Here is a 27,366-nt window from a genome sequence, read left to right as displayed (position 1 = left end):
TCTCCCACTCTCATAGTCTAATAAACCGGCAGCTCTGAGTCCACCGGTAAGAGATCATGTGCTAGACAGACAGCTTTACGTGCACTCGGAGGTGAGGGTGAGTCAAAATCAATACTATTTATTTACTAGCCCAACCCGGGCATCGAATCCAGGACCTCGTCATCTGCAGTCCAACATGCTAACCACTAGACCAACGAAGCAATCTGTAACATTATTAAGATTATAAAAGACTTCTTAGAAGATTATAAAAGATCAATAAAATAGCTCATAAACTTTCATCCTAATATGGCGTCTTCAGGCCGTCATATTGACCTTTGTTGCTGTTATTGACACGGAAAAAGTGAAGTGGAATCAATCGCTTTGAGAGCTTCTACTAAAGTGCGCATCAAAGTAACAAACAAAAACCAACATAAATACTGAATATACACTCTTGCTTCGTTAAGACAGGTAGGTAGGTACAAATGAGTACTTATATCGTAGAACATAGTTTTTTTTATATATTTTATTATCTATTTAATTGCATCTGTGTATTCGCTAAGCAACACACTTTACGTACATAAATAAACATGTAGCTTAACGCTTATAAATACGCTGCAAACCCAATACTCTCATATTTTTTCCGCTCGTTAGCCATTTATGGGTTTTATGCTAATGAGCTGTTAAGAATTGCTAACGAGTGCAAAAATCGAATATTTCACGAGATTATTTGACGTCGTGAATGATTTTTCAAACAACAGTTTATAATCGAAGAGTGGCTTATTGGAAGATTTTATGTTGTAGTAGAGCTATTTGTGACAAACTTTTTCGGGAAGTAACAACCACCAACTACGGTCATGCTTATTTCTGCCACAAAGCATTAACATTGTTACATTGTTGTGTTCCAGTCTGTAAAGCGTGGTTGCCGTTGAAATTATGGGCACATGAGGCCTAACACCGTAGGTGTCACCTCAGGTTAATCGACTCCGGACGGCAGGTTTCAGGAAGTGTTCCTGGGAAGCCCTTTGAAGTGTTGCTATGTTTATGGGCGATGATTTTTCAGCTCCCATCAGGTGGGCTATATACTCGGTTCGTCCATTTTTACTAATTACGACGGAAAAAAGCTTTACCTTAAGTAAATTGGGGAACGATGATTCATAAAAGAATATGAAATGTATTTATTTAGTAATTAAAGTTACCTTTTAATTTTAGAGATTAATGAGTGAGATCGAAAAAGATATTAAACTATTTATACAAAGTAGAAGTTTAATTATTTATTAAAATACTTAAAGGTAGTTTGTATTAGTAAGACTTCACAAACCTATGAAAACATTATAGAGAATGCTTATGAATGCATGTTACCTCGCGATTAGTTTTTAATACTATTATATATAGTATACCTATCTTACCTGCATAATAACATTGTGAACCGTAAAATCGACTGAGGTTGCTGTGGCGCGAGTATAACATATTATTCTTTTACTTTATTGAATCAATAAATATATATGTACTATGATAATTGTTCATTTTTATGTTTAAGTATTTATATCATAATGTCATAAATATATGTCGTACCTACCAAGCTTCTATAGTATTTTCTTCTACGTCTTCGGTGGTCTGGAAGAGATCGCTATAAGGCTGCCAAATTTAACCTTCGACTTTAACGCTCTATTATATTTGTATTTATGAAATTTCTGTGTGTGGTGCATAAATGCAATAAAAGTGTACTCATTCATTCGGAGTACGTAATACTAGACTACCACAGCTTTATTTATTGTAAAATAACTTAATTTCAGTTAATTAAATCTTATTCCAGTATATCCTTCCATGCGTATTGTATGTACCTACGTAATAACTTTTATGTAATTATGATGTTGTAATTCAAACACAGATTCGCAGCGCGTTTCCATCCGGCATACAAATGAAGCAACACAAAGTAAAGCTCTCTCGGGGTTGACCCAAATTGACTTTCCAACGCCCCTATAGCTCGCACATGATATTGGTTTTAAAGTGATACTCGCGACTGATGGTTTGAATGAAAAAAATGAATAGATATACTCGATTGACCATGGATGAAAATACCGAATTTATTTGGGCTAGTTATTAATTTTTTTAAGTTTTACCTTATTTATCGCATTAGGTTAAGCCTGTAAAGATAAATTAAGTTTTGTTTAAATAATAAATTAATAATGCACCTTCGTTGTAATTATGCTTTGTTGCTTTAAGGTTATATTGACTGCGTATATTTTAAAAACAACTTTACTTGAGACATTAATACATTTTTTGGTGCTGCATCATTCCACTTTCATTTATTGGGAAATAATCCTATCTTTAAATAGTCTATGTTTGACTCACAGAAAAGCGTTTGAATATTCTCTGAACATTACCTAACGCGCTCTCCCATCAGAATATTAAACTAAAGTGTCTAGAACCCAGAGCCGTTAAGATAATTAAAGAAAATAGCATTGGCATACATACACAAGAGAATATTAACACCAATCATATCGTCATGATTGTCATCATTAATACATTACAGGGCACGGGTCTCGTGTCAGAATTGGAAGGGCTTAGGCCGTAGTCCAACACGCTGGCTAAACGCGGACGTAATGGAGGGCTCTGAGGCATGAAAAATTAAAATAATCAGATATAGGTAGCTATCAATGAGTATACAAAAACGAGTTCGTATCGGTGGCCTATAAACATGATTATTATAATATAGTAATAATTATTAAGGTCTATAGTAATTCTACAAACACCACCCAGTTTGGCCCACATTGTGTCATTGGAGCCAGTAGAAAAAATAAAGTTAAACGCATCTATATTATTGAAGTTTTTGGTTAGAAGCCATAGAGCCCGGAAGAAACACAACTGTACACACACTTATTTTTTATTTAAATAAATAAATAAAAAATAAATAAACACAACTGTACATAGACTATTATTCATGCACCATAGTAACATATTTAATTAATTGATGAACCTGTCGATATCTGTAATTTTTCGCCCTGGAATAATCAATACTGAATGTGCCTTTCAAAGGAAGTTTTGGATGAAAATTAACTATGTTTTTTATCAACTCATCTTGTATAATTATTCTGAATTATCTGCAGTTTATAAGTTTTAAGTAGGTACGTATCGTTGCTCGTCCTTGCAATGATTTGAAAAAAGGTACTAAAATCAGAAGCGTTTAATAAGTTACAGGACCTAAAAGAGATACCATATCGTTATCGAAATTAACATACTATAAATATATATTGATGCCCATATGGGTTTCGGTGTTTTAAGTATATCTTCGAGTACAACAATGAAATCTTTTTAAACATAAAACAATTGACTAAGTATAATCTTTAAATAAAATAAGACCTTTGTAAAAATTGCGTATTTAATTAAGTATTCAAATTGATAATACAAATGTCCATTGAAATTCGTGAGTAACTACTTCCCTCCTGACCCGTCAATTGAATACAAAATGAGTTAGCGAAGTATTTTCGGGGTTCCGCAGTTCGCCCTGTGACACCAGAGTTATCCGCTTCCGGAGCCTGACTATCTTAAAGCAGTATTATTACAATATTGTTGATATTTTTTTAACAAAATATTTTTAGGACGTCTAGGTTTATTAAACTTTATTATCGAGTTAATACTGTTTTTCAATTATTTTTTTTATTAAAAAGCATTTTTTTTTTTTGGAAACAGCAGTTTGAACATCCGCCAATCGCGGCCTGTCATAAATTTGACATTTCTTTAAGGATTCGGTAAAATAACTAACAAAAAGATAAAAAATACTGTTTTAAGCTTTATTAGTTAGGCAATAGTAATGGGAACCATAAAAGTGTTGGGTTGCGAGTTCCCAGGAGGGAAAAATTTTAAGAATGCATAACTTCTTAAAGGCGTGAGAAGTCTACCAATCCGTACTTGGACAACGTGTTGGATAGCGTAGGGTATGAGGATGATGTGACTACGAGTGCAATACCACCACTGTGACAAATTTCAAATCCAAGATGGCCACTTACATTACACTTGATCACAACTCCCTCAATATGAGTATCCATTGAAAGGGTTTGACTCTTTTATTTTAAAATTGTATACTATAGACAATTAAGTTAAAAAGACAACAGAAATATTAATATCTGTTTTACACAAACAGCTTCCTCGGCATTTCTCTCCGAAAACATTCTACGGGACCTTAATGTTACAACACCAGTCACACTTAACAATATCTTTTTTCCTTATTGAATTTAAGTTCGTTATTACTTTTGTGTTAAGGTTCTTTTTTTATTAAAAGTCCAGGTCTTCTTTAGATAGTACTCAAATCTACTTTAAAATTAAACTAGAGATTTGTAATCTTCTGAATTAAGTCGATTACTGCGTGGTGACTGACGGCTGAGCATATACATCTACTCACGGGTGTCGTACGAGGCGACTAATAGATCAAAGAACGTCCTCTGTGCTACTACTGCAATCATCAACCCGTCTACCCAACCCTCCCCTTGAAAGCCTTTAGTCCTGCGGTGGACTCATATAGGCTATATAATAGATGATTATAAATGTCAGTGGTAGTAGTTATGACGGACGGCTTAAAGTGCTCTCCGAGGCCATTTTCCTAAGTCCGAGTTGGTTCTGATAACCTATTGACAGAAAACCCTGATAACTAAACGAACCAAACGATCACTAGGATAAAAGGTATTGTGAAAAATTGTACCAGGATAGGGTATGGTGGAATAAAACTCATATACGTCCTTAACAATTTACATAATATGTAATCTTATAATTAATTTCTTGCAAAAAATAGTTACGAGTAAGCTTGGTCTACCGAAGCAATATAAATTTAAAAAAAACTTTTATTCAATGAAGTCTATAGGCTTATGTAGACTTACTTACCAAGGTGTTAAACTAGAGAAGCTATTTAATATTTAATAGCGTGAATACATGATTAAGGCGCGTAGATACGTTATTTTATAACATGTGCGGGAAAAATTACCATTAAGGGGGGGTTAATGGGCTGCTTGGCTCAATTCCAAGCTGCATTTAACACATTGAATATAGCGTACGCCTGATGATAAACCTGAAATATAGGAGGTATATTATTTAATGATATTAAATGAACATCCACAAAACTTTTAAGGCAACATCAAAAAAAAATTACATTGCTCTATGGTTATTTTATGAAGCTTCTAAGGCGGTAATTCGATTTTATTTGTACGAGGATCATTATGAGTTCCTACCTACTGTTTGAATCAATGGTAGAAAGCTTCTAAAGCACATATCTGTAGACCGTACTTTGACTGCTGCGCACATGTTATATTAGAGGGGATTTTAGAGCATAGACCCACCACTCCGCTCTGACTAGGGATTGTGGGCTTTAACGATTCTTATCACAGTCAGTAACAAAACCAAGACCGAACGTGCCCCTGAGACACCACCAAATGTCCAACTCTAAATTGGTAGCTATTGAGAATTTGCAACGGAAATAGCACCACACCTACCTAGCCGAGAATCGAAACCAGGACCTGGTAATCCATAGTTAAAGAAGCCAGCCACTAGACCAACCAGGCAATTATCCACTATTTATAGAGAAACTGTAGATTCATTTCCATTTTTATAATCTTTTTAGTTCTTAGAATAAATTATTCTGTATAGTTTTGGTACATATTACTATGAGAACAATGTTTCTACCCTTTGTATTCGGGCAAACAACACTATTTTAGGACCAACACTGAGCTTAAACAAGGTCACGACCTTTCAAAACCCCGTTTCGCAGTGGAGGTGTTATTATAATTGTGTTACTGACGAGGCATTGTTGTGTAAACTCTTTATCTACTAACTAGCGGTTCCTTCCAACTTCTAAGTTAATTTCTCCACACAAAGTTTAATTCGTATCTACCTTAGCTGTGACAGCCTAGTTAATCAGACTTCGGCTTTTCTTTCAGGAGGACCTAGTTCGTTCCCTAAAACTTTTGAACCTCTAACATAATGGTTTTATATGAGATTTAAGTAATAACTTAGAACTTTGGCCATTAAATATAATGACACTAACACTATAATATCGTTATATGACACTATATTTGACTATAATATATTGAAATAACCACATTAAGTATTGAAAAATATCACCTGCTTCGACGTTGAACGAAAACATCGTGAGGAAACCTGCATGCCTGAGAGTTCTATATAATGTTCTCAAAGTTACGTGGAGTCCACCAATCTGCACTGGGCCAGCGTGGTGGACTACGGCCTTAAACCCTTCTCATTGTGAGAGGAGACCCGTGCCCTGTGGTCGATAAGAAGTCAAAGTCAAAGTCTAAAATATCTTTATTCTAGGCAAGGCCCATAGGTGGCACTTTTGATGCGTACATAAGAATTACACGGTAGTGAGATGATGGCGATAACCACATTCGTAAACTTAAAACTAGAGCTACGAGAGTTCCAAACGCGTCCTGGTCTAAAAAGGAGGTTTGGCTGGTAAGCGTAAATATAATGTCACCTTCATCACCAGTGAAGAAAAACATTGGGAGGAAACCCGCATAACACAGAATTCTCCATAGTGTTCTCAACGTTGATAATTTTTGATGAAGATCCTATGAACTTCATCAAAAATGATCACGACCTATTGGGTGATGAACCTATGTTTATCAGCCGTCACCTATTGGGTGATGAACCTATGTTTATCAGCCGTCACCTATTGGGTGATGAACCTATGTTTATCACCCAATAGGTCGTGGCGTGATTTTATATATAATCCAAATCGCCTTTGATCTTGATGGTGATGGATAGGCCGTAGTCCACCGCGCAGAACGAATGCGGATTGCTAGACTTCACACACCTTTGAGAACATTATGGAGAATTCTCAGGCATGCAGATAGCCGGTTACCTCCCGATGTTTTCCTTCACCGTTAAAGCAAGTTGTATGTATTTACTTAAAACGCAAATAACTTTCAAAAGTTTGAGGTGGGGTTGGAACTCGGTAATGCTGAAATAAAGGCTAAAGTTATCACAGCTTGAAATTTCACTAGGTATATAGTAAAATTTTATCAATTTTTATCTAGAGAAACACTCGCTGAGCTATTTGTAATTAACAGCACGAAGCCTGTTATTTCGAGTTCAGTCTGATCCATGTTTACTGTGCAGATCTCCTATTATATTAATACTCCATGGTTGCAACGGATCGGGTCCTTATAAGCATTGCCTTCCCTGAAGATTTTTATAACTCGCATTGCACAATGATTTTGTTTCTCTTATATACATACAATGCACGCCACTTATAGTTACGTACTGAAAGCTTAATACGATACGACTTACTTCAGTGAGCGCATCGAGGCAAACGGCTCGAAACATTGTGCGAATGGCGACGGGTCGGGACACGCGTAGCAACAGCATTAGGATCATGATGCGGGATTCGCGTTCCCAATGTGCCTCCCAACCGCATGTGTAAACTGCCATCCTCAAGTTATCCCCCTGTAGGTATATAAATTTTGCGGCGTTAAAGGACACTGTCTTTATAGCAGTAATTGTGAGCGTAAATAATAGGCTTGTAGTATGCGCTTAACATAGCTGAGGAGTTTGAACTCTTACTGTATCTAGTTTTTATTTCACTACAAGTTTACCCTTGAGTGAGGTTGTCTAAAATTTCCAGTCAAGTTTAACTTTCATATGGACTCTGGCTGATTTTGCGGTCAGCTTTATACTTTTAGCTCTTTAATAATATCAATTTAGTTCTGTGAATCATGATATATTAGTAGTTTATAGTATTTATATATTTTTGCTGTCCCCTCGAAAACCAATCAACAACAGCTCGCTTGTGTTTGGCATGATCCGGCTGTTGGTCCGGCTCCGTTTTCATCTCTCACAAGGTAGAAAAATGAATTTTAAAATGTAAAATGTAAATTGTTGATATTGGAAAAGAGCAACTGCTGAGTTTCTTGCCGGCTTCTTCTCGGTAGAATCTGCCTTCCGAACCGTTGGTACAGTCACTACACACAGACAGACTTGAGGTTTCAAAAGTGCTTATATAGGCCTACTTGAAATAAATGAAATTTGTTTTTTTGTTGATAATAAGTAACCTGGCAAATTGGCTAACGTTGGATCACCGTGAGCATCACAAAAACTTCGAAGGTTAGAAAATAACTTGTAGAAAATCGATAGATCTATCGATTTTCTGCAAGTTATATTTTAGACATCAAAGTAATATCTCAAGTTCTTTTGTCTTAGATACCTACAAGCCACGGAAAAAAAGATTACAGCGACTTTCAACGGTTCTATACACACCGATTCCATAAGTACGTCGCTGTAGTAACAAGGAATGCTGCTCATTGTGATTCCACCAACAATTATTGTTATGAACTCAACTCTAAACTCGCCTTTTTTCAACGACTGAAAGAAAACTTAAATTTAATTAAACTTAAAAAATTACCACCATAGTACAAACAGAACCGTAGGCTAACTAAGGCCGATCGGCGAGTTAATTACCTACTACTGCGTTGACGCCTGGGGTTGTCACTTTTATTTTTAATTAAATATTATTTGCGTATTATGTATGACAGCACTAGGTTTAATAATTTCGTAATAATAATAATGAAATGTTTTACAAATTCTTAAATGGGGTGTAAATAAAAGACGTTTTAAAGAGAAAAGACAAATTTTAAAAATTATAAATTTGTCACTGAAAAATATTTTCTCCGATTTCGAGATGTTCTGAACGGTTTAATTTAAAGCCGTTAATTTAAAATAAATTCTCATGCTAACGTATAACTTTTGCAAAAAAACTTTTAGGGAAGCATTGGCATGGCATCTTGAACTTCTTTTAGACGTTCGTAAATTGACGAGCCGATTTTAATATTAATATGGTCCTTTTTAAATTCATTATAAAACAACTGCTCCATCCTTACGATATTGGCGACAAATTCATCGAGTGGTACCATGACTATATTTCGATCAGTATCGTAATTCCTGTAATTAATGTATCTAGTTTCTGGGCTGAAATTGCAAGGGCGCTGATTGACATCGACGTAGAGTTTTAAAATTTCACATTCCTTATGAAAATACACACCTTTTTCACAAAGCATACAAAATCATTATTGAGACACCCCAATAAATTTTGGCTTTTTTGAAGAAGTAAATATTGTTATTAATAGGTAGGTTAATACTTTTATTGAAAAATTAAACAATCAAAAAAAGAGCGAGAGTGCGACGTAATATGCAAATGCGCGCGATTAGCACTGCGGCAGCCCGTACTGCCGGCCGATTGAGTCGGTTGAGACTGTGTGAGAATCAACAAGTTAGCCCTTCTCTGTAATCTTTTCGGATGGCAGGTGATGATGATGTCTAGGATGGTAGGGGGCGTACCTGTATACCCTGGTATGCCAGTTTAATTAAGCACAAGTGGAAAATACCACTAAGTAGTCGGTTTTTGCAAGAAAATCAATCACAAGAATACCTACCTCAAGTATTTGGTAGAGTGTAATCGGTACAACGATTATAGTAGATTTGAGCGTTAGTTCATATAATACTTTAAAACTAAACTGTAGGTTATCCACGAACCTGAAAATAGAACATTGATAACATACAGTTAATATATTGTGGAATTGTGGAATTCTACTCGTATATGACAGTCTTAAGTCGACCAAAATGAAGCATCACGCTATATTTTAAAGCCTTCGTCCCATTTGAGTAACAGACAACTTACAACCGAAACAACAAAAAAAAAAGATATTTGAAAATGCTATCTTTAAAGCAGTTGATAGAAGTTTAATTGAGAGTCTGTCATTTTCCAAGTTACATCCACGAAACTTACGTACAAAAGCGTTTCTTGACCGTATTTCTAATTTGTTATCTTTCGATAACAAATATGTAAATCTTATCAATAAAATATACGGTCTACAGTTTCTAAAAACACATCACCTGTACGTTGTGTTCAAAAATGTTGCTACTTCCTTTAGTTGTTTGTTTATCTCCTCTGAGGATTTGTATTCCTTAAAAATTTCCAGAATTCTTTCTTTAGCTATCTCCAGTTGTCCACAAGCATGAAGCATAAAAATGGAACCCAGCGGCGAGAACCCAATGAACATCATCGTTGCGAAGACATCATAATAAAGAAAATATATGTACAAGATACAGAAAACTACTGTATTGTATTTAACTTGCTCCACAGCGTCGGGATAAGTAAGGTCATAAAGATGTATCAATCTAAATTCACTGGTGATTGTATAATAAATTGTTAGATAAAATTGCTTGACTATAAACAAACCGCATGCGCATATCCCCACTATAAGCCAAATTTTGGCAATGCCTTGGCCCTTCTGAGCAAAACTTAGGACAATATCCTGCTCTTTTTCTGGAAAATTCTTTGCGAGTTTGTAATCATGGTTCATTCTATCAATCAATTCTTCAAGAACATTTCGATATGTAAACATAATGCAATAGTTGAAAGTTACAACGATGTAAACAACGCAGAGAATACCGTTAGCGCAAGCTTGAGTGGAATCACCATTCTTTAGATCTTGAAAAATAATGCTGTAAACCAAGAGAATAAAAACTGACAGGAAGATGCCGTACATGATGCTGAATTTAATATACCACCGGAAACCCCTCTCAATCTTTGGATGAGACAGATTCGCCCTTAAAAGAGGATTAATAAGTTTGAACAAGCTTTCAAAGTTTAGGTCAATCGGTTTTTTCACTAAGGAACTCGACATTTTGGAACCAAATTAAAATGTTTTCTGTAATTTTCTTTCTTTCTGTCTGGCTATATTGAAATAAAAACTTTTCAGAGTGCAAGCAATAAAAGATAGCGATTGTCATTGTGCCTACTTTTATAGAATTTAATTGTGAACTTTATACTCTTCCACTTCTATTTAATGGAATGATAGCCCAGTGAGTAGGATTTCGACTTTACTATTGGGGGAGTTCGAATCTCAGCAGGCATCTCTAAGTTATGTACATTTAAGCAATTAAAATATCACTTGCTTCAACGGTGAAGGAAAACATCGTGAGGAAACCTGCATATGTATGCAGGTTTCCTGATGTTTTCCATAATATTCTCTAAGGTGTGTGAAGTCCACCAAAACGCACTAGGCCAGCGTGGTGGACTACGGCTTTAACCCCTTCTCATTATGGGATGAGACCCGTGCCAATTTCCATGCAGTGGGCCGGTAATGGGTTGATATGATTTCTCACTAACTAGCAATTTGGAAGGTACATCTATGAAATATTTTACAAATAAACCGAAAATTAAATCGGTTTAGAAACTCTTACGTTTATGAACTAAGAGACTGGAAATTTGAATTGAAATCTCTAGTACTGCTTCAATATTTTATTATTAGCCTTTGGGACACCATGGATCTCAGCATGGATTTCAGTATAGATCAGCTTTTGTGACACAATTAAAAAAAATCAAATGTGTATAAAGTTCACAATTAAATTCTATGTAAAAAATCGTGTCTATCCAATATTTTATTTCGACATTTGCAATTAAGGTTTATAAAAATTATAAGTTACATAGGTAGTAATAGTAGAAATAATATAAAAAAAATATTAAAACTAGTTATAATTTTTCTAAATATAAATATTTTTTAACTAATACGTTAATGTAGGTACTTTCAACATTTAAAATTGGAAGCGTAGCCGTCCAAGGGTCCCTGACACTTATATAATATTATGTTATATAATCTTCTACGGTGTCGTAGCCATTTTTAGAGAGGCCCTTCTGGAAATATTAGAGCTTCTTTTACTACGTATGTTAATATATTATTATTATTATTATTTAGACGACCGATTGGGCAGCAGTGGGCAGCTTTCTGTGTCCAACTCTGAGGGTTCGATTCCGACAAATGGAAAATGTTTGTTTCACGAACACGAATGTTTTTCAGTGTCTGGGTGTTTAAATGTATATAATAAGTATTTATGTATATTATTCATAAAAATATTCATCAGTCATCTTAGTACTATAACACAAGCTACGTTTATTTTTGGCCTAGATAGCGATGTGTGTATTGTCGTAGAATATTTATTTTAACACAACTGGAAAATCTTAATGTTTTTCAGTGTCTGGCTGTTTATCTGTATATTACAAGTATTTATGTATATTATTCATAAACATATTCATCATTAGTTTTAGTATCCATAGCACAAGCTACCTTTACTTTGGGGCTAGATGGCGATGTGTCATAGTATATTCATTTACCTTTTTACCATCGAACCGCGAGGCACCGTTCTTAAAAATATAAATGAAATTTTTCAAATATATATTGACTTGCTACTGTCATTATATTGTTTTCAATAACGTGATAACCATGCTCGTATCATAGGTATGATAGATTGTAGTAGGTTCCCAAATAAAAAAATATTACACTGGAAAACCGGTCGAATTGTTATCAAGTAAAAATAATGATTGACCATCGTGATATGAATTAAAATGTGGCATGTATAAATTGTTCGGATGTTTCTTTTGAATTGTACTATACGACATACTTAACATAATATGTTAAACTTCCAAGTTATCCGTGAGGCTCAACAATACAATTTAAACTCACCACTTTGTAATCATCGCTATCGTAATTTGTAGGTAAAACACGAAAGCTGTTAGCGAGTTGTAAATTATTTAATTTACATTGCAAATTGTGCTTTAAGCAATTGATAAGTGCTCTACAAATCACTAGTAAAATTACAGTCATTTATAATTTACAATCAGTAAGAATTGCACTTCAGTCAATTCTTTCTTTTAAAATTAATTTAATTTTAACTGTATTTTAAATAATACAATGTAATTAGGTCTTATACAATGTACGTATGTAGTTTTAAGTTAAGGGCTACCAGGATGTTCTTTCTTATCTGTAGTCAAACATGTGAATCTTCAGACATACGGGAAACTATTATAATTTTTTTTTAATTCCACGGCAGTTTAGCCCTTATCTGCAATCTCACCGTGCCAGTCTTAGATGGCAGCGGGATAATCTGTTAAGTGTATACCAGTAATATAAAACCCATACCTCTAATCGGCTTCTACGAAGCAAGCCGCTTGTCTGTGTCTTTGTTGGTAGGGTGATAACTAGCTATGACGAAGCCTCCCACAGGTCCAGACCAGAGAAACTGCAGTAATCATAAGTCAAAAGTCAAAGTCAAAAATATCTTTATTCAAGTACAAAGTCCAACAGGTGGCACTTTAGATCCGTTTCCATATAATAACTACACGGTAGTGAGATGATGGCGATAACCACATTCGTAAACTTAAAACTAAAGCTACGAGGGTTCCAAACGCGTCCTGGTCTAAGAAGAAGCCAACAACAAACTTAGCCGGGTGTATTTTTTTGTTATCACCATCTCACAAAGTCATTTAAAATTATTAGAAGAGCAACCTAGTTAGAGCAATAATTCACACCCAAGCTTTTTTATCGATTACGCAGTCCTTTATACTATAATAGGACTTTTCTATAAGCTTACGTTTAATATACATTAGGTCTTGTATAAGACCACAGTGATCACCACTGCACCAGGGAGACCATTATTAGCGTAGGCTATCCAGTATCCACAGTCCACTAGCGGACTATAGGCCTCGCCCAATGAGAGAGTTTGTCCATAATCACCACGCTGGACACGGGTTAGTGATATCAGTAGATGGTAACAGAATCCTCATTTAGCCATTATTACGACTTAGCGATAAGGCCGCATTTGTATCCTACTACATTCTTAAAGTGTTTTCCTTTTTTTTGTTTTGTTATACCCAATAAAGATTAGGTATAAATAATTAAATAAAATAAATTAATTATTGTATGCAGCTCATTGTCTCCAAAAACAGTGAAAACGCCCCGCGCACGTCTCACTTTACACCTGCGAAATGTTGCTCACAAAAAAATTCCCAATTTCCCATTTTACGGCTTGGAACATTAGAGGTAAAATGATTACTGTTAACTGCTAAATGGTAGGAAGTGCGTGAGTTTGTTCAAGAAACACTACTAAAGTGGAGTGGTTTTTGATGCTTCAATATTAGTGTAACTGTTTTGTAGGTGGTGGCAACTGTGTTATGATCTGCCGTCACCACACGGAACGGTGGAAATCGTCATAATATTCAAATTCAAAATTAATAAATTTAATTTATAAATTAAACCACCTCTTCAATGGTGGGTGCGGCTGCTACCAGTGCCGAGCAGGCCAAGAGACGTAAATACGAAAACCTGGATAGCAGCTTCGTTTTTGTGCCTTTTGGAGTGGAGACTTTGGGACCGTGGGGTCCGGAGGCAAGTGCTCTTTTCAAAGAATTATCGAAAAGGGTTATCGAGTCTACCGGTGATCCTAGAGCGGGCAGTTTCCTTGGCCAACGTATTAGTTTGGCCATCCAAAGGGGCAATGCTGCCAGCATCTTAGGAACTGTGCCTCGCTACGGTGGTTTCGAGGACGTTTTAGATTTTATTTAGTTTATTTTAGGTTATATTTATAAAACAATTATTTTAAAGAATAAATAAATATTTAGGTATGTGTCTTTATCTGGCGGTTTGCAGTCAAAATTAAAAATATTTACAAATTAATTTAATTTATTTCAAGTAGGCCTAGTTTATAAGCACCTTTGAAACGAATACTAGTTATTACTACGAATATAAATTTAATGAAGTATTGTCTCAAAATGAACAGCTTCATCTTATTATCTCGGCCTTTTGCTCGCAGAAACTTTAGGTAGCAAAATAAACAAATTGACGTTGCGGCTGTAGGCCAGCCGGAACTCTTAATGCTTCCAAAGTCGGCAACTAATTGAAACTTTAGCGTCTCTGGTTGGTTGTTGGCATTGCTTCCGAAGCGTTTAGCTTGGCTGCTCGCAATTGAGTCCAAGTTTTGTGTGAGGAAAGTTCACCTGTATTATGGTCCAATTTGAAAGTTTAATTCAAAATATACTTAGTGTGTAGACTGTGACAAAAAGTTCAACTACTTCTAAAACTAGCAGTTGAGTCGCGTTTGGAATGCAATAATCCATTACCGGCAATCGTGAGCTCGCACTTATTCAGAGCAAAAGTCGAATCAAAAAGGTCTCTGACACCACGTCAGAAGATAACTGAGTGTGAAATATAAAAAAAAGTATGTGTACTTATTTATACACGTTAGAAGTTATACTTACAAGATAAAAATGTTTTTAAAATTTAATCTTTCGCCTTTCTACATTTGTAGAAAAAACAACACCAGCTATAGAAAAAGGGTATTTAATACATTGAAAGTTCTAATATATTATCTAGTTAAATAAAGCTTATTTAAAAAATATTTCTACATAATTAAAGAAATGATATAATAAACATAATTAAATTTGTAAAACTCATTATCGGGCAACCAATTTAATCAATTAAATCACCGGACTGAGCCCGCAGGCTTTGACATTTAAAAGTGTACACTATCAAACCTTATAGCTAACTTCAGGGTGTCGGTTTTTTGTGACGGTGTGCGCGCGCATCCTAAAAATTTACTCTCATAATTTTTCCCCAACGCGCCAATAGAATTATAACTTCAAAAAATCCCATTATCGGCACACGTCAGGGCACAGATGACTTCCCAGAATGAGAGGGGTATATGCCATAGCCTTCACTTCACACGCCTTTGAGAACATTATTGTGAACTGTCACGCATGCAGGTTTCCTTATTATATTTTCCTGCTTAAATTATAAACACATATAACTCCAGAAAGGATCCAGGATCGAACTTAGCCCTCCTGAATGGGAGTCCGAATCTGTAACAATTGTGCTATCACCGCTTTGAACGCAATACAAACTTGCCTTTAACGTTCCATGACTAATTGTATTTATGAAAAATCAAAAAAAATACTTAACACAATTGCCCTACAGCGAAAAGTTTAGCTGCTCTTTTAAGTATGCAGCTTATTAAAAGTTTTAGTCATTTCAAGTCGTTTTCGGCGTGTTCTTTAATTTATAATTTCACTTTATAACATTTTTTTACAAATAGGTTATTCGAGTAAACTAGTGTCATTTTAAATTCACGAGTTCGGAATTAAAATATGAATGTCATTATCCATGATTATATACTAGTATTAAACCCTTACAAACCAGTAAACATTGAGCATTTCTTGATTGAAAAAGTAGAAACCTAACATTTGACGGCAGAGTGGCGCAGTGGGCAGCGACCCTGCTTTCTGAGTCCAAGGTCGTGGGTTCGATTCCCACAACTGTAAAATGTTTGTGTGATGAACATGAATGTTTTTCAGTGTCTGTGTGTTTATCTGTATATTAGAAGTATTTATGTGTATTATATTCATAAAAAAAATATTCATCAGGTATCTTAGTACCCATAACACAAGCTACGCTTTGGGGCTAAATGGCGATGTGTGTATTGTCGTAGTATATTTATTATTTATTATTATTTATAAATTGTTTCCCGACTCATGAATCGAATTTGTAATCCCACCATCTGTAGTCAAAAATGCTATTCACTTGAGATTGTTATAACATTGAATAATATAGTAATTTAACTTATTGACGTCCACTGCTGGACATAGGTCTTTTGTCGGGTGTTCCGAAAACCACGGTCCCTGGCCGCTTGTTTGCTGTGGCGCCTAGCGACTCGCTTGATGTCGTCTGTCCACCTCGTATTGTGATTTTTTATCAAGAAATCCTTAGTATCAGCTGAGTTTGAAAATTGTTGGTGATTTACCCCCGTACCTTGGAGAGCACGTTATGCTGTCGATCCTGCGCCTGATCTCCTTCCGGTTCCGTCGGAGCTGCTGTTCCATCGGACTATGAGACATATATCTTTGGGAGAAGAGTGCACCTGTGTTTGCGCACATACTTGTGCACTAAACTATCTCGTGTGTAGTTGCATTCTCTGTAGACTGACCACTATACTCCGAATAGGATTGCAGGGACACTGTGTTTAATATCACAATAGGATTTTTCTGTAAGTAACGATCAGAAAACAACACGCAATACGAAGATAAACTCACTGCGATAGGATTAGACGTTGCAGAATTACAGTACTAAGTGTCAGTTGTAGTGCCAGGAAACTGTTGTATTCGCCGATTACATGCTCCTCGCTTAGTTTAAACACAGTTAGAGAGGCGACGCTGCCAAACTTACCCGCACCGATACAATTCAATTTGATCTCCGAGCAGTGGTCATTGCGAAATGAGACTGCAGTATAACGCTTTGCTGCTTAATTTTCCTTGAAAGTCTTAAAATAAAACAAAAGAAACATCTGTTATTGTAAACTAGCTTTTGGGCGCGACTTTGTTCGCGTTTGATTGGGTTTTTCAAAATCATGAATAACGTACTTATTTATTAGGATTAGTGGTCGCCTAGTGGTTGAAATTCAACCATAATTTGAAGGCCGATTGGCGCAGTTTGCAGCGACCCTGCTTTCTGAGCCATGGTCGTGGGTTCGATTCCCACAACTGGAAAATGTTTGTGTGATGAGCATGAATGTTTTTCTGTGTCTGGGTGTTTATATGTATATTCTAATTATTTATGTATATTATTCATAAACATATTCATCAGTCATCTGAGTACCATAACACAAGCTACGCTTACTTTGGGGCTAGATGGCGATGTGTGTATTGTCGTTAGTATATTTATTTATTTATTTATAATTAATTTAAATTTAAGGATGAAGATTATTAAGGTTCTGCTGTCAAAGTTTACACTTTTATAATCACGGATTACGCCAAGGTTACATTGTGTAATGGCAAAGTGGGTAGGACTTTGACTTCACATTTGAGGGGCGAGTTCGAATCCCAGTATGCACCTTTTACGTTTCTAAGTTATGTGCGTTTTAAGCAATTAAAATATCAGTTGCTTCAACGGTGAAGAAAAACATTGAGACCTGAGAATATGGTGACATAGTGTTCTCAAAGGTGTGTGAAGTCCACCAATCTGGGCAAGCGTGGTGGACTACATTAACCCCTTCTCGTTGTGGAGACCTGTAGTGGCCTGGTCATGAGTTGATATATGTGTGCGTGTTAGATACATGGTACTAAAGTGTGTGTAATGTTTTTTTGTAAGTATGGTAGGTTGATAAAAATAATATGAATTTGCAGGAATTCGCTAAATAAATGATACACAGGACCGTAGGGTTTGGAAGTCCTTACAATAAATTATCTACGGCAAGCAGTGAAATGATGACAGTGAAGCTAAATGTTCTTTGTACATTTTTTTTATTCCACTACAAGTTGGACCTTGACTGTAATCTCAACAAGGTAAGTGTCGATGGGGTCTAAGTTGGAAGGGGTGTGGCAGTTATAATAAACCACCACCCTAATCGGTTTCTGCGCGATATCGTACCGGAACGCTGAATCAATTTGTCGCTAAGGTTCACATTTGTCGCAGAGAATTTTCTTTGGTCTGATCCAAAGAAAATTCTGAAATAAATAAATCCTAAATTGACCCTACTCGAGCAATCCATGAGCAAAATACTTTTTCTCTACAGGGAAAAGACAAAATTTTTGTTTTCTCCAACAGTTGGATTCACTTTCCGAGCCTGAGCGCACGGATGGGAATAATATCTGAATAACGTGTAAATTGTAATATCAAACGGGTTTTAACTTCATTATTTTCTTGCTGCCGTGCTTTGATAGCTGGACAAATAAATTTTATCCCTTGTATCGGGGGATGTATGATCGGGGGATTAAATTTTTGTCTGCGTTTGCTTGCCGGCCACTGCTGCGTCACCAGTCATCGCATAGGTACATTTGAACGCTTTATATTACGAAATTTCAAGCGTTATACTGAAACCACTGTTGCTATTTCTTTCCAATATTCTGGTTCGCTTCAATTAGTATCCGTCGCCTCCGACTGACAGGCCGGCGGTCATCTATCAATGTTCATCGGACAATGATCGACGTTGCTACGTTTTCATTCACTCTTTGTCTTTTAAATGAACAAGGGAATCACATCCATCGTTGCTAAAATTTATTCCTCTCATCAGTTACTCGCACATCGGTAATAAAAGATATTGTTATAGCGCGAATTCTAGGCTACTAATGCACGATTATTAATGGATATTTTACACAACTAGAAGAACTTATAGAATACAGAAAAACGATCAGGTCAGAGCAAATAAAGATCAATTTTGCGGCTGCGTTTAATATTAATGGAACGTTTTTTTATTTCACTGCCAGTTAGCACTTGAGTGCGATCTCACCTGGTAGTAAGTGATGATGCAGTCTAAGATGGTAGTGGACTAACCTGTTAGGGAGTGTGGTAGGATACCCCTAATCGGTTTCTACGCGACATCGCACCGAAACACTTAATCGCTTAGCGGCACATCTTTGTCGGTAGGGTGGTAACTAGCCACGGCCAAAGCCTCCAGACCAAACCAGACCAGAGTAAATTCAGAAATTATAAACACGCAAATTTCCCCAGCTGGGATTCGAACCCTATGGCTATTGGCTAACTATCACCACTAAAAGCAGTTTTATATTTTGCCTTTTCTTTAAAGAATAGGATTTATTTTCAAATCGTAATTTATAGGAATCATTGTAAAATAATATTGCTTTTAGCGATGGAAGTAAGATTCCCTTTCAGTGATAATAACCTACTGTTTAACATGCTCTCTAGAGCACGGAGCCCAACGCCACTTCCCTATCTTTTGGTTGTAATTGAGATATTTTTAAAGACTGCCTTTTTGATAGATAATATGATAATGATAACTATTTATAGTATAAAGTAAAATTTTTCCTATTATAGTATAAAGGATTACGTAAACGATAAAAAAGCTTGGGTGTAAACAATTGCTCTAACCAGGTTGCTTCTTAAATATTTTCTAATGACAATGTGAGATGGTGATAACACAAAAAACACCCGGCTAAGTTTGTTGTGGGCTTCTTCTTAGACCAGGGCGCGATTGGAACCCTCGTAGCTTTAGTTTTAAGTTTACGATTGTAGTTATCGCCATCACTACTCACTGCTATGTACACATTTTGTATATAATAACGCATCAAAAGTGCCATCTATGTGCCTATTTGAATAAAGAAATATTTGACTTTGACTTTGACTATTGCATTTGAATTATATATGAATCTGTAATCTAAAATGTTTGTACCTCTTTTTTAAAGATGTATCCGAACCGATGTATCAAAATTATAATGACGTTCCGAGTGCAGCGTGAAGCTAGAGAGATAGCTATTTTTTTGGTGATTCTCTTGGATAAATTAGCTTGATCCCTTAGTATTGTTCATCGGGCTTTTGTTTACGTACTAAGTTTTTATTGAAGCTATTGCTATTCAAAACGATCAGGTGCCATAGTGTCTCTCGCTTGTTCTCAGATCATTCAACCTTAAATAAATAAATAAATAAATAAATAAATAAATATACTACGACAATACACACACCGCCATCTAGTCCCAAAGTAAGCGTAGCTTGTGTTATGAGTACTAAGATAACTGATGAATGTTTTTATGAATAGTATACATAAATACTTATAATATACATATAAACACCCAGACTGTTGGACACCCAGTTGTGGGAATCGAACCCACGGCCTTGGACTCAGAAAGCAGGGTCGCTGCCCACTGCGCCAATCAGCCGCCAACGATTGTAAACATTTTCTTGCTAACTTTTATTAGACGTACATGAATATTTTTTGCAAAGGCACATTTCTATACCAGTACCGGCCATATCCTTTCAAAAGTTCGGGCATGCACTCGTTATAGTCAAAAGCAGCAATATATTTAGGTACAAGTAAAGGTAAATCTATTCAAAGAGCTTCTTCGATTGTATCAATACAATATAGCGCGTTGTTTGAGATTGGTCGGTGCAATTGAAGCTCAAGTGCATGCAGTGATATCAATAGTTAAAATGCACCCAACGTTTATTGCTTTAGATATTGGAACCAAGTCGTGATTTTATTTTCCATTGCTTTTAGCAATATTTTTATTTATTTTAGAAGTATGTTGAAAGACAATTTGTGCAAATAAGAGTCGATGATTTTGGACATGATAAAGGTTTGGAGAGGGATCCACTTCAAGGATCGGGTTGGAATGTTTACTCATAGCCTAAATTGGGTTTATTACTAATGCGGATGACAAAAAGGGGTATAATTAATTATTGAATTATGTAATAAATATTGTATTTGTATGTATTGTATATCATTAAAATATTGAATAAATGCACGAATGAATGAATAAACTTTTATTGTACACCGCATAAAAATATAGAAACATTCTAAAAATACTAGTCTACACGAAGTATACAGCGGCCTTATCGCTACATAGCGATCTCTTCCAGGCAACCGCGATGGTGTAAAACACTGCTCAAGACGATACGTAGGTGGTGCATATTAATATATATATATATATATATATATAAACATGTTTATAAATATATACATTAATACAATATATGTATAATAGACTTCTACACAACATATATACATACTAATAATTTGTGTAGAACTATACAGTGAATATCAATATTTTGCGTAATCTAAATGTAAGGTTTCAATTATTTTAGATTACTAAAAATGTAACAGCTTTTAAATAGTAGTTGCCTGCGAGAGATCGCTGTAAATGTATCGATAAAAGCACTGAGACAAAAGCCACTAATTTTATACCTACGATTGCGATGTTTTTATTTTTAATTTTTGTGTACTTTTGTCTGGTGTTATAAAGTAATTCAAGAATCAGGATAGTAAAATCTGACTAGGCGGGGCAAATATTGCGCGAATGATATAACATGACAGAGTTATATTCTTTAATGGCAAGAGTTTTAAGTCGTAAAGTCCTCGAGGCTGCTACGTTACAAAGACCCATTTATACTTAGTGCCCACTGTTAGCTACGGGTCTTTACTTTTATAGGAGAGATTGAGGGCATTGACCCACAGTGTTGCTCTGATACGGGTTGGCGGGCTTAAAGATCGTAATCACATTTTAATGATAACAATCGGGAGCGTAAGGGTGACAGGCTTTCCGAGACGAGATACCATCGTGTGCCTATTTCCTTTCTCCAGTCTGGTACTGAGAATTTATTTAAATAAACCCCGGGCTATAAAATGTTTTGGACTATATTTAATCAAACCAGGGCCTGGTGTTAATATACTAACTACTACAAAAATTAGGCAGTTTGTGGGTATTGGAGACCACTAATATATCAATCGGCTTCGTCTACATGTCACGTGTTTAATAAGTGGTAATTTCGACGGCACCCGCATCTAATCTAAATGTGCATCCATCATCCTGTTTATGTTAATGCTTAAATATAGACGTCAAGGGCCATCAAGTATTATTGTTTTCTAGAACGTAATAAATGTAGTAGATAAAGAACTATTCGTGGTAGAACTGATCTGGTAAAGTACTCTTGCCATACTTATTTCTGCAGCCAATTGCATTGCTGTGCAGCATTCCGGTCTGAACGGTTTGTTGCTGGTGAAATTTCAGGCGCACGAGGCTAAACCACAACGTCCAGGTTTATTGTTATTTAAAATAGAAAACTCCACTGTTTTTCTAGGAGTGACCTTAGATTGTAAGCTACAGTGGGGTACCCATATAGAAAGCCTAGCGAGTAAACTCAGCTCAGCTGCATATGCAATCAGGAAAATTAGACAGCTTACCGATGTTGAAACAGCTAGGCTTGTTTATTTCGCATACTTTCACAGTATTATGTCCTATGGGATCTTGCTGTGGGGAAAAGCTGCAGATATTGAAAGTATATTTATACTACAGAAAAGAGCCGTACGATCAATATATAAACTTGGATCACGCGAATCGCTTCGTGAAAAATTTAAACAAATAGGTATTCTTACAGTAGCTTCGCAATACATTTATAGTAATATAGTCTTTGTGAGGCAAAATATTACTCTTTATAAATCAAAAGCTGAAATTAACAATCGACTTACCAGAAACGGTCATAAATTAGTGATATCTGCATATCGTCTGCGAAAGGTGCAGAACTCCTTTGTGGGGTTGAGTATACGCTTTTACAACATGATTCCTAAGGAAATTCTTGACCTACCAATGCATACATTTAAAAAATGTGTAAAAACGCATCTAGTACAGCGAGGTTACTATACATTTGATGAATTCCTCAATGACAAGGTAGAATGGAAGCAGCCAGCCTCGCTCTCATCTCCCGCAAGATAGCAAAATGATTGTAAATGTTGATGTTGGAAAAGAGCAACTACTGAGTTTCTTGCCGGCTCTTCTCGGTAGAATCTGCTTTCCGAACCGGTGGTAGAGTCACACAAACATGCATACTTGACGTTTCAAAAGTGCTTATAAAGTAGGCCTACTTGAAATAAATGAATTTGAATTTGAATTGACGCAGGGCGGTACTTTGTAGGATGAAAATAAAATGAAATGAAAATACACTTTATTATACACCTAACAGAAATGAAATTATAAACAAAAACAACACTAAATAAAACGCAGGTACAATGGGCAGCCTTATCGCTAAAAAGCGATCTCTGCCAGGCAATGGCATGCATAGAGGGTATGCCCAGGGTATGCATATGATATAAAATGGAGAAAATATCCAGTATGAGTTCTAAATACTTGAGAGACTTTTTATATCTCTTACAATGTCTTTCCTTAAGTTTTTTGTAACTCGTACTAGATATTTTCTTCATTTTATATCATACCCTGTGCATACCCTCTATGCACGCCACTGCTGCCAGGCAACCCAACAAAAGAAAGGGATAAGAAAATCACAAAGGGTTAGGTGGTACACAAGAAGCAGTTACCAAATTAAAAACAAGTATATATATATATATTAATCAATTGTTGTATCATACAAAGTATGATTTGCCTACAAAGAAAAGTGAGTCAGAAGCAAAAAAAAAAAAAGACTAGGGTGGCATAAAATGTTTTCTAAGGAGTCTCTTGAAAATCGGTAGTGACTGCAGCCCTGTGTGCATTAATGAGCGCATCCTGGTTGGACATATGATACTTTTTGCACCGGGAAAACCAACGGTCCCTCGGAATTAAAGAAAAAACGAAAAAATGAGGATGAAGTCGCGGGCAGCAATTGTTGTTCTACCAGATAGTCAAAATAGTACAAAACTTTGGTAGAATACTACAAACTATAACAAAAACCATTCTATGGTTTTTGTTTTACGCGGAAGAAAAGCTATCAAAAGCTAAGGCTATTTCATCGAATATGTATCAACAAAACCCCTTTCATAAAACCAACTCAAAAACATTGGATTTGTAATAGCCTCGTTTTGTGATCCCTGATCCGATAGTGACAGTACTATCCGCGTAAAGAAAGTCGAAATGGTTTTTGAGTTGGTACAGTTTTGATAAGGGGTGTGATATTATAAATGATTGGGACATTAGTTCGAAACTAATTGAAACTTTAGCACCTCTCGTTGACAGCGCTTACCGAAGCGTTTAGCTTGGTTGCTCGAGAATTAGTTCAAAAGCGGTGTTCGAAGCGCTCAACTGCATAAAGTTCGTTTGTCAAAGGTAACGCAAGTTTAGTCTTCTTCTTCGTGCAATCAAATTTAATAGTTTAAATAGTAGATTCTCTTATGTTATATGTTTTATTTTATAAGATATTAGTAAGTTTTTTATTTGACTGTTATAACTTATCAGATCTGTGTTTAAAAAAAATCACAAAAAAATGAACCTTCTTAAACTACTAAAAAAAATACAATCTATATATTTTCTACAACATTTTTAAGTCAGTCCCAAGTAAATTGTAAAATTACTAAATATACATATTTTTTTTTGTTTTCGCTTTCCTTTTTTTAAAGTGTCTAACAAGGAAAGTACCTAGTAATTTTCTACATTTCACCTGGCACCGATTTCCAACTGTTAAAGAAAATGTTTTTTTCTCTTTAGTTGCTCAACAAAGTCGGTTTTTTTGTCAAAAATTTTTTTTCACGCTTTTTAGTGGGTATTTTTGCAATTATCTAAGTAATAATCAACTGCTTATAACTCTATACAAGATTTACGGTATAGCAATAGATTTTGAACTGGAATTTGGGTGTCAGCTGCATTAAAAAATTATTATTGTAATTCGAAATCCCTAACAAGAATATAGTTTAATAAAATCACAGCTACGATAGTATCTATTCAATATGGGTAAAAGCTCAATACGTCTATAAAATTCTAAAATGTTGGCAGACGGTATCCAATAAAGGCGATAACGTTGACACTCACTTTATGCAGAAAGTGTCTAAAGGTGACAGTGACATAGTCTGTGCGGCTGGAAAGCCATTTTATTGCGTATTTTACTTTGAGGAATATATTAAATGGTATGGTTTGTAAACTGTATATTTTGTTTTCCCTATCTTGCTCCATCTTGTGTCAGAACTGCCTGCACATGATCGTTGGTTTAGCTGTTAGCATGATCAACTATCGATCACGAGCTTAATTATGAAAATTTCCCGGAACGGGATAAAGATTAATTTTGCTATCAGCGGTGTCAATCTTCGTGCCTCCGGGAGGACGTTAATCTGTTCCATCTATAAGCCTTACATAAGGCAATAATCATTGAAGCCCACCAACCAGATTAGGAATCTGTACTCTAAAACCCTCTATTGCATGAGAGTGGAGGCAGTGGTCTATTAATAAGCTGTGGATGACAAAGGTGAGTTGACTTAAGTCTCTCTGGTCTCTCCTAGGAGGCCATATGTTGCTTAAGCCGGATCGAATTCTGCACTCGGCAGTGTCTAGTTCACACGTGTCGTAAGCCTCAGCTTGTTACAAGACTCCTCTCTCATAAGAGAGTGGGATTTAGGAATAGAACCGATAACTTATCGTGCTTGTCTAGGTTGGAAATCACAAATCATTTGTTTCCGAGTTGGTCTGGAGCAGCTACTGAAAACTTCTTAACAGAAAAATCAATCTTTACGACTAGAAACCGGGAATCCACTGAGGACTTCGTGATCTATAATCGAGCGTATCATATATATAATGACTGTAATATTATAGTAAATCAACTATTTGTATACTCATTGAGACAACGGCGCGCAAGCAACGCCGAGACGGTCTACCGCAGGCTACGTACGCAGAAGGGGTAGTCCGCACTCCTTAAACTGTACCCTGTCAGAGAGGTGAGAGTACTATGTACTCTTTACACACATGAAGATATAAGCCAATCTGATCGTTTAGGATAGAGAGGATACAGAGGATTTGTGATAATTATTTGTGCAGGTTCGTGATATTGTTTTTTTGTTTAAAATTTTAAGGAATGAAATTGATACTCCAAAACTACTTAGTAGAATTGGTTTTGTTTGTCCAAAAAATATTATATCTAGGCGAAAATCCCCTCCATTTTATTTGCCCTTAGTCAGATCAAAATACGCTCTTAATAGTTATATTTATAGAGCTACTCAAAGCTATAATAATAATTTCTCGGATTTAGATTTATTTAATCTTACTCTTGCTCAGTTAAAAAAACATCTTTATTCTAATTTCTAACTTCTAATTGTTCTACGTAAAAGTACTACTTATGTTTTCACATATCCACTTTGATGGATATTGTTAATAAGGGTATTCCCTTATTTACATTATCTGTCAATAATATGTGTTTTATACATATTCTAAAGTTTCATAATTAAGTTATAAGTTTTCTGTAAATTTTAATGTTAGATTTATTAGCGGCTACTTAATTGGTGTATGTGTTATTTTCTTTGTACTAATTTTAAGTATTAAGTATACTGTTTGGGCCTTAATAAATAAAATAAAATGTTGTCAGACAATTTATATGGAATAGTTAGTGTTATATACTGGCAATACTGTAAATACATAATCCAGTTGCATGTGGTTTGGTGGTCGCATGGTGGTTGCGTTTTACAAGTTTTGTGGGAAGTTTAAGGAGCGTGGAAGTTGAAGATGAATCAAGACACCGGTTTTTTTTCAGTGTGCAACGTTTATATTCGCAATTAACCTCCGTGAATTTTTGGATTTTTGGAGTGAAATCAAATTTCATAGTTTTGTGAAAGAAGTTTACCAACAAGAGTAATGTTAACAGAATCGTGTAAGGCGAGCGACCATTTAGTCAGAAATATGACTATATTTGCGTCCTTGACTAAGAACAACAATTCTTTTGTCGTTGTGAGACGAGCTACATAGATTATTGGTAATTTAATAGATATTGCACAATAAATGGAAATTGAATATGCTAAAAAGTACATATATAAAAATCGTGTAACAAAAAAAGAAACAAAAACTAAATAAATAAACCAGTGTTAAGATGACAATATGGAGAAAAAGTGCTTACGCCGCAGAGAAGAATATTAAACAGCACTGAAAACCTTAAAGCGGTATATGTTCGCTAGCTACCATAACAATTATTAAGGTCAACAGAAATTACTAACCCATGCGTATACCACTGCTCTCAACAATTTCTGACAACAGTCGTCACTGAATGCTTATTGTGGCCAACGCTTACCCATACTGCATGAAAACCGAACAGTTTATAGTTCCCATTGGGGCAGTGCGACAGGAGTCTGAAGAACCGCACAGCATTAATTTTG

At 35.6% G+C, this 27,366-nt stretch overlaps 1 protein-coding gene across 1 annotated transcript; it reads right to left on the bottom strand.

Moving 5' to 3' along the window:
* Positions 1-4,984: 4,984 nt before the first annotated feature.
* LOC120626456 lies at positions 4,985-10,664 on the bottom strand. Its single transcript, XM_039893982.1, has 5 exons — positions 9,871-10,664; positions 9,411-9,510; positions 8,239-8,343; positions 7,273-7,428; positions 4,985-5,038 (listed from the first exon to the last, which is right to left on the bottom strand). The coding sequence occupies exons 1-5, from the start codon at positions 10,662-10,664 to the stop codon at positions 4,985-4,987; spliced, it is 1,209 nt and encodes a 402-aa protein (XP_039749916.1).
* Positions 10,665-27,366: the final 16,702 nt, after the last annotated feature.

This window comes from Pararge aegeria, chromosome 9 (genome assembly GCF_905163445.1).
Source record: "Pararge aegeria chromosome 9, ilParAegt1.1, whole genome shotgun sequence".
Classification (NCBI taxonomy): domain Eukaryota; kingdom Metazoa; phylum Arthropoda; class Insecta; order Lepidoptera; family Nymphalidae; genus Pararge; species Pararge aegeria.
Note: the sequence above shows the minus strand (reverse complement) of the source record. Positions and strands in the feature narration are given on the sequence as shown.